Here is an 8,637-nt window from a genome sequence, read left to right as displayed (position 1 = left end):
GGTGTGTCCTTTGAGGTGCATAAATCTTAAGCTTGATGTGGTTCCATTTGTCTACTTTTACTTTTGCTGCCTGTATACTTGATATTATAACAAAGAAATCATTGCCAAGTCCAAAGTCATGGAGCTTTCCCTGTTCTAGAAATTATGTGGCTTTAGGTCTCTTTAGTCTTCAATATGCTTTGAGCTAATCTTCATAAATGGTGTAAGATAAAGCGTCCCTGTGGCTTTTCTTGAGGCCACACACTGGTTTATGAAGCAGGCGAAAGCCTTCGGCACAGTCACATAAACGTGCAGATGAAGTTCACAGCTCAGGAAATTGGGCCTTCCTGTGGTAATACTGCCACCCTACCGCTGCTATGCCTTTCCCTGCACTCCTCAGTTGTGGCCTCACTAGCACTGACCCCAATCAGAGGACAAAGGAAATACACATGAAAAATTGAAACACTTTCTGGAAAGTAAGGAAAAGGGCGGACAGAAGTTTGAAGAGCAGTCCACAGGAAGTAGATGGAACCCTGACGCAAGAGAGCTGGATCCCTCTCTCCCTCAGAATACGTGCAATACTGTGCGTTTCTCCATAGGCCCCAAATCCAAAGTTTTGAAGGTGGGAAGTTTTGTTCAACTGATTTGCAAAGTCAGAACTAACAGACGCTTGTGGTCTTTTCATCCCACGCAGATTTTCATGCACACCTACTGACTCATTTGATGAAGATGCTGCCCAGGTTCCATGTCCACATTACGGCTTTCCTAAAGTCTGAAAGACTTTAGGAAGTTTTTTGGAGTGTAGACACCACCTGTTCTTTTAGGGTGAGGGCTGGGCTTATGGCCACTTTCCGGGCGGTGGTTTGCTTTCTGCAGAGTAGCTGCCTTCCTCGGATAAGGCACGATGCTTGGTCTCAACCCCTACCTATTCCTTCCTGCCTCGTGACGCTGGTGGAAACTGAGCACAGGACAGGGGTGACCTTCCGCCGGGCCGGGCGGACAGCGGCTGGGCACTCGGTCTCGGCCTCCGCCTCCGCACTCGGCTGGCTGCTCCGAGCCGCCTGCTCCCGCCCACCGCGCTCTGGCCTCCGTGCCCGGCCGCCCGGGGCTCCGGCCCGAGAGCGGCCGCGGACCTGCGCCCCGGAGCCTGGTCCTGGGCCTGGGCCCGCGCTGCACGCCGGGAGCAGCGCCCTCGCCACTCCGGGTCCCTGACTGAGCGCGAGAGCCCTGGGACGGCGGCCCGCGCGGCGCGTCGGGACTTGTAGTCTCGCGACGGCGGGACTCGACGCGCCGGGGTCCTCCGACCGCGGCCCGCTCGGCACGCCCGGACTCAGGGACGCCGCCCCGCGCCGCGCCCCGCCCCGCGCCCCGCCCCGCGGGAGTGGCCCCGCGTGGCCCCGGTGTTTACCCGCGGCCGGGCGCACGCACGCGACGGCACGTCGCCCGCCGTGACGTCAGCTCGCCTCCCGGAAGCGGGCGCGCACGGAGCGGCGGGTGAAGCCGGTGCCTGAGCGGGAACCGCAGCGTCGCCGCCGCCCGCGGTGGGCGCCGCGCCCCGAGCGCCCCGGCTTTGCCGACCCCCGCCCGCCCCGGTCGCGATGGAGGTGCCGCCTGCGCCCCGCCTTCCCGCCGCGGGCGCCCCGCCGGCGGCCGTGGCCGAGGTGCGCTGCCCTGGCACCGCGCCGCTGCGCCTGCTCGAGTGGAGGGTGGCGGCGGGCGCGACTGTGCGCATCGGCTCGGTGCTGGCCGTGTGCGAGGCCGCCGCCTCGGCGCAGCCCGCCGGGCCCGCCCCGGCCCGCGCCGCTTCGGGGGGCTGCGTGCGCGCGGCGCGGGCCGAGCGCAGGCTCAGGTCGGAGCGCGCCGGCGTGGTGCGGGAGCTCTGCGCGCAGCCGGGCCAGGTGGTGGCCCCTGGGTGAGTGGGCCGGGTCGGGGAGTGGGGTCCCGGGGCCGGGCGCCGCGGGAGGAGTGGCGGGGTGGGCAGTGGCACCCGGAGGAGCTGCGCTGGGTGGGAGCTTGGAAAGGGCGACCCCAGCAGCTGCGCGCCTTGGTAAAGCTGGGGACCCACCACTTGTGACCATACTACTGGAGGCATTTTGAGTTGGAAATGAAATTTTTAGTGACCCAAAGTTGCTCCCTTTGGGGAATCTGCACGCACTTCTACTTTTCTGTAGTAGATGGACTCCACCTTTTGTAAATGAAGACAACTTGGGGGTGGCCGTGAGTACAGGACTACTCAGGCAGGTTCCAGATTTGTTATTGAAATAGAAGCTGTGTGCAGGTCTTTAAACACTTGTAAACTTTGTGAAACGCGGTTGTAAAACCCGGTGGTTCTGCCTCATAGCTGAGAAAGGGACAGAGCTCAGGCTGGGTCCAGGTGACAGGATCGTCATGTATGGACTCCACGGCTTTCCAGGCTTCACAAAGGGACATGTGTCCTCTTCTCAGGTGCTTGACTGCTGAGTGTCCAGTTTATGCCTGAATTTGCCAGTGTCGTGTTCTTAGAGTGTGCTGACACACGGGCACGTGTGTGTACCTAGGCTGTTCTGATTCCAAGGAACAGAAACTGCGGGGAGTGGGCAGGCTGCTGGCCTCACTGGGTGTGAGAGCTTCCCTCTGGAAGGACACCACCCTTCTGTTTCTGCCCACCACCGTCCTCTACCTTGGGTTGGCACCACCCTGCCTGTGTTGAATACTTTCTACTTGCTGTTCTGCACAAACAAGGATTAGGGCAGCACCATCTTTTGATCACAGACCCAGGCATTCTGCCTCATTGTCTTTCCCAACTTCACTTCCCATGTAATGGCAGCCCCAGTGTGTCTTTGGAGATGGAGCCTGGGTAACTGGACTTTGGGTCACCACCCACTCCTCCTATTGAATGCTCACAGGCAGGGATAGGAAGCCCCCAGGCAGAAAATATGCTGCTTCAAGGATGTGCCCCTTGAGTGCCGCCCACATGGCTTCCTTCAGAGGTCAGGGCTGTGAGTTTGGTGGGCACTGTGTTGGTATGTTAGGAAAGCTACCTAATGTTCACTTGGTCCCTAATTAGCATTTAGCCTCAGTCCGAGTACCAAAGGGGTAAAGTTCACTGATCCAGAAGTGGAGAGCTCTACTCATTTCATTCCATTCCTCTGATTGTACAAAAGGGGCCACTGAGGCCCAGATAATGAATCAGGCCACCCAGCTAGTTGGCCTAAGCAGTCAGCTGAGCAATTGGCCTGATGACACGTTCCAGCAGCAAGTGGCTGTTATCTTCTTTTTGACGTTTGAGACCTTGGGGTCCTTTATAGTGGTGGTTTGTCATGAGGCTTGAGAAACTGATGAGTGGCCTCCCTTCTCAGATGATGTATCCAGGTGACACCAGAGGTGTTCCTGGACTCCTGAGAAGCCCAACTTGGTCATTCCCCACCAATCCAGGAGCAGCAGGTGGATCCTTGCTCTTAGAAAATCAAGCAGTGTCACCTTGAATTTAAAATGCTTCCTTTCCTGTTGGAATTATTTATATGCATTTGTATGTGGGGTTTTGTGAGTCCAGGGAACATCATGATGATGTGATATTCACAGCTGCGGTGGCATTCCTGTGTGCCTGCCTGTGTGCGTCAGGAGGGAACAGTTGACATAAGCATGAGTTTAAAGCCTTGTTGTGTTTCCTCTGGCAGTTGTAATTGCCTCTCTGGAATGGGTTCCACGGCTCAGGGTTGCCTGCCTTCTTGAATTCCACAGGTGTGTTTGAGCATGGACTCAGGGCTGACTGGGACTGTCTGGCTTCACACAAAAAAATGTCTGCTGTACTTCTGTGTGACACGATTTAAAAATCACTAAATTAAATCACTTGTTGACAGGGGTTTTGTAAAAGACACCTTGCCAGTGACTTCTTTAGTAAGGTGGCACCCCTGACGTGAGCAGCCTTCCGCTGTGTGGACTGCAGAGGCGTGACTGGCATGTGTCTGAAGAGCTGTAGGGAGAACTCTCCATAGTAAAGCATACAGCCATCTATGGTGGGTTCCCACAGCTCATGAATTTCGGCTAAGTAGTCCTTTCCCCACAATTTAATTGTACAGATTGGGTGTCACTGATCCTAAAATCTAAAGTCCAAAATGCTGCAAGATACAAAACTTTTTGAGTGCTAGCAAAATGCTCACGCAAAGTTTCAGATTTTGAATTTTCAGGTTAGGGATGTTCAGTGTGAAGTCTATTCAAATGTTCCAATCTCTGAAACACTTTTGGGGGCAGACATTTCAGGTGAAAGATGTCAGATGGATGTGTTTTTATGTGTAGCTAAGCAGAGAATGTGGTCAAATTCTATCCTAATGTTGGACGGTAATCACCTTCCTGGTCAGTAAAGAGCTAGCTGGTTTGCTCCCTCTCAGGATCCTGAGCCCAGCACTTCATTTTGAAGGATTTCCTGTTTTTCTGTCTCTGGTTTTGTGACCCACAGCAGTTCCATAGTCCAACTGATGGCTTCACACCAGGTATAGACAGAACAGTAGGGTCATCAGGGAAGAGGAGCCGGACCAAACCCATTGGTCTTTCTGTCTGATAGCCCCAGGTGTTTAACTTATACTGAGCAGGTCCCCAAATCATATGGACAGCTGTTTCATGACCGGTTTATATTGATAGCTTTCTGGAGGTGTTCTAGAAGTCTCAAGTTCTTAAGACCATGCAGGACAGACAGCATCTGATCTGGTTTGCACTAAACGTTTGTACACAGATTTGGGTTGTTCGCCTTAGAGAACCCCTCTGATGGCTTAAGTCACATACATCTGTTCAGACAGTGCCGAGGGGATTGAGGGGGTCTTGGCCTGCCCTTGTCATCTTGTCTGCAGGGACAGGTCTGTCCTTGAGCTTGTCTTCTCTGCACAAGCCTCCCCACGCCAGTGGAACCTATGGCTCTTGTAGCAGTGGCTTCTAGCCCTGCTGGCTAATCAGAAACTTGGGTGTCAGCATGGCATTCTTGGAGGGCTGCCTGAGGAACATGTAGGTGTACAGCTGGCCAAGACCACATGTAAACTTTGCTCTTGGGGGAAGCCTGGCCCCGAACCCTTGGTCTGTGCAATGGACCGTTTTGGTCCCTCATGGAGTTGCTGAGCCACTGCTGGCCCTGATCGCCGAGTTGCTCTCTGTGTGTGGTGTTGGGATGTCCCTCCTATAGAACTCCTGTGAAGGGCAGTGGTGTCTCTCCTGAGGCTTGAGTCCCTGGGCCCCTGCAGGCATCAAGAACGATTTCATCACAGAAGATTTGTCCAGAGTTTCCTACTATCATCATTTTTTCCTCTTGATTTTCATTAGGCTTGTAAAAAGCTTATTTTTGAATAGTGAAGTGAGGTTTTGAAGAAAGTCACATTTGCTGAGCAGGAGCCTGGTAGCTGCCTGAATGATGTCTTGATACAGTTGAGCACAGACTTTGCAACAGTTACTATAGCGGGCTTTGCAACAATTGCTATAGCCCGGGTGGCCCTTGACCCTTGAGCATAGCATATTTGACAGCAGCTTGGTTTTTTTAACTGAGACTGAATGTGAGACTGAGGGGTGTGACTGGCTTGTGTAACCTGTGGCCAGCACCCTCTGAGGTGCCCAGGAACAGAGAAGCAGCTCTGGTCCTGTGTCTGTGGAGTTCAGTATAATAAATTCTTAAGTCTAATAAATCCTCAACAACACAAAAGGTTAAAGCGAGGAAGGATCCCAGGGAGGTCTGTGGGAGTGAGCCTCAGGTAGCTGTTGCAGGTCACCTAGGTGGAGCGCAGAGCAGACAGGTGGCTGGGCTCCACGTAGGCAGCAGGCACATGTGGCCATTGTCTCTCTCGCCTTCCTCCCAGAGAACATCTGAGGTTGTTCTTAGACAAAGAACAGTTCTAAGAACTTAACACTTCTCTTGGGTGAAGTTGAAACAGTCGCTAGGTTGTCACCTTGATCTGTAGTAGGGTTATGTTTCCATAGCTCTCGGTCCATCAGGCGAGAGGAGGAGCCGTCCTCGGTGTACACAGGAAGGAAACCCAGGTTCAGAATCGGGAGCTGCACTGTGAATGCCCTTCGTGTGTGTGTGCCGCTGGCTGGACCATGTCCACAGACATCCCCAGATGGGAAAGTAGGTGCAGTGGTGGGGTACATCTGCTTGTGCAATATTTATGTGAGTTTAAAATATTTTGATTAAAAATACACTGATAAGGGCTGGGGTTGTGGCTCAGTGGTAGAGTGCTTGCCTAGCATGTGTGAGGCTTGAGTTCAGTCTTCACCACCACATAAAAAATAAAGTTATCATTCATCTACAACTAAAAATAAAAAATAAATACACTGATAAGTCACCCTCAGAAACTAAGTATGAATTTGTTATTTCTGTCATCCATTCATGGAATGGCACTGAAGTCCAAAGAGAGGGGAAATGGATGAAATGACCAGGTGACATGAGGTAATTGGTGCGATGGACCATCTCCACGCAGAGGTGGAGATGGTGCTGTGTGGCAGGTGCCTGACCCTCAGCCAGGTTCGTGAGTTGGTGAGAAGCAGAGAGAACCCTTGGTGAAAGGAGAGTGCTCCAGCAGTATCAGCATTGCTGTCTTTGTTACTTTTAGATGCTAGAATTAAAAATCTTGAAGAGGCTATAATAAAACAACTTAAACTGTAACCTCTTCTATTCTAAGATTAGCTCGCCATCTCAGTGTTCTAAACTTAGAGAGGTGTTTAAAATTCCAAACACATTTCAGTCAGTGCACTTAAATAATACCTACAGAATAAAGTCTTGCTTTGGAAATAAGGAAATTTCTTTTTCATCGTGATATAGAGAATTTTGATGGGTTAGTAGATTTTTTCAGTTAAATAATCATATTCTTTCTTGTTGGCAGCTGCATTATTTAAAAGATTACACAGTTAAAAAAGAAAGACATGTCCAAAACTAGGGAAATGGTCACTTTGTTTAATCAAACCTGTTAAACACAGTTGAACTGTACATCAGGTGGAATTCCACTTTGTGTTTCCGGTTTTTGCAGAACAGAACCCCAGCCTCCTTTCTGCCTCCCTAGCTGTGTGAGCACACTGCTGGCCCGGCTGCAGGTTCTGGTGTCTCCAGCAGAGGCCTGTCTGCCTGGGATGGGGATCCCCATCCCCGTGTGTTCTTTAATTTTTAAATGTATTAAGTGAAGTAAAATGTTTGGGTATGGTGGAATGGATGAGTCAACTTTATATATACATTTTTAAATAATGATATCAAAGGTAAATATAAGAAATGATGCAGATCTATTGTCTCAAGAAAAGTACTTTTTAAGTTTCGGGGGAAGAACCTAGACAAAATGGAATAAGTCAGTGTGTTTCCAAAAATATTCTAAAAGATACATATACTTCCTAAAGATTATGAGCAGATGCCTTAGTGATTTTTACATATTACTTAGCATAATGTGTGTACAGGTCTTTGTTGTTTCACGAACTTGAGAAAGGTTTGTCTGGTATTTGTGTTTCAGAGTGGCTTTTTCTTTTCCTTTTTCAGCAGCACTGAGGATAGGCACTCTACCACTGAGCTATAGCCCCGCCCTTTTTTAAAATTTTGAGACAGGATCTCACAAAATTGCAGAGGCTAACCTGGAACTTGTGGTCTTTCTCCCTCGGCTTCCCAAGGATTATAGGCATGCGCGGTTGTATCCAGCTGAAAGTAGCTTTTAAAAGATTTTCTGTAGTTTTCACGTTGTGCTTTAAATTGTGAGGATTGGCATTTCGTGCCGTTTCGATGTGTTCTGGATTGACTGAACTAGTGGGGTGGTGGACTTTGATGATCCGTTCGTTGGTCGTGTGCTGTTAGCGCACAGGCACAACCCACAGCTCTGGCCCTATCTTGGGTGTGCCCCAGGGGTGGTCAGGCTCTGCAAGGCTGGCAGTTAAATTCTGAGGTGGGTGCTGCTGCTTCATCCTGAAGCCTGTCCCCAGCAGAGGGCAGTAGAGCCTGTGGCGCGCCTCAGCCCGTGTGCTCTGAGTGGAAGTCTGTAAGAATCCCTTCTGTGTCTCCATAGTGGCCCTGTGGAGTTCTGGTGGCGATGAGAAGGAGCCAGCCCATCCTTATTGTAGCTTCTTCTCCACATGCTTCAGACGGGTGCTTCAGAGCCACAGTTTGGTAACCACTGCCGGGTCCCGACCTCTCCGGGGCCCCAGGCTGTGGCGTGGCCCTGGTACCTTCTGAGCAGGGCCCCGTCAGTGGCAGCCCAACTCCGACTGTAGGTTGGTGAAATGCTGGATGGGGACTGCCCACTCACATGGCAGCCTACAGCCAGGCAAAACAAGAACTCTTTTTCCTTCCAGCCTTCTTGGCCATCGTTTTAGTCTTCAAGAAAAGTTATGATGATACTACATATGAATTTTCATATGAGCTCACCCAGGTATCATGCCACCTTCCCATGAGTGATTCATTTCAAAAACAAACAAACAAAAAAACCCAAAATCCTCTCACACAACTGCTGTGCTGTCACCAGAGCCAGTAGTCAGTGTCTGTGCAGTGCCACCCTCTGTGCTGCAGAGCCCCTTCTTTTTCTGAGAAGGCCTCTGTAGCAAGAGCCACCTGCCCTGTTGCCTTCACGCCTGTCCTGGGTCAGTGCCATCTGTCTTCCTCCTGGCCTTATTGTCGGCTATCATATAGAACATGCCTTGGTTAGACTGTGGTTTGTATGTGAGTAGGACTGAGAC

At 51.2% G+C, this 8,637-nt stretch overlaps 1 protein-coding gene across 3 annotated transcripts in view; it reads left to right on the top strand.

Moving 5' to 3' along the window:
* The first annotated feature begins 1,462 nt into the window (after positions 1–1,462).
* Ctdp1 (CTD phosphatase subunit 1) overlaps positions 1,463–8,637 on the top strand; it is a 43,429-nt gene continuing 36,254 nt past the window's right edge. Inside the window, exon 1 of one of the 3 annotated variants that reach the window (XM_027935294.2) lies at positions 1,463–1,891. In XM_027935294.2, coding sequence (XP_027791095.2) covers positions 1,578–1,891 — 314 coding nt within the window. In that variant the 5' untranslated portion in view covers positions 1,463–1,577. The remainder of the gene's footprint in view (positions 1,892–8,637) is intronic. The other 2 variants (XM_071602589.1, XM_027935295.2) reach the window with 2 other exon arrangements.

This window comes from Marmota flaviventris, chromosome 16 (assembly GCF_047511675.1).
Source record: "Marmota flaviventris isolate mMarFla1 chromosome 16, mMarFla1.hap1, whole genome shotgun sequence".
Lineage (NCBI taxonomy): Eukaryota > Metazoa > Chordata > Mammalia > Rodentia > Sciuridae > Marmota > Marmota flaviventris.
The sequence above is the reverse complement of the archived record's forward strand: the minus strand, read 5'-3'. Positions and strand labels throughout refer to the sequence as shown.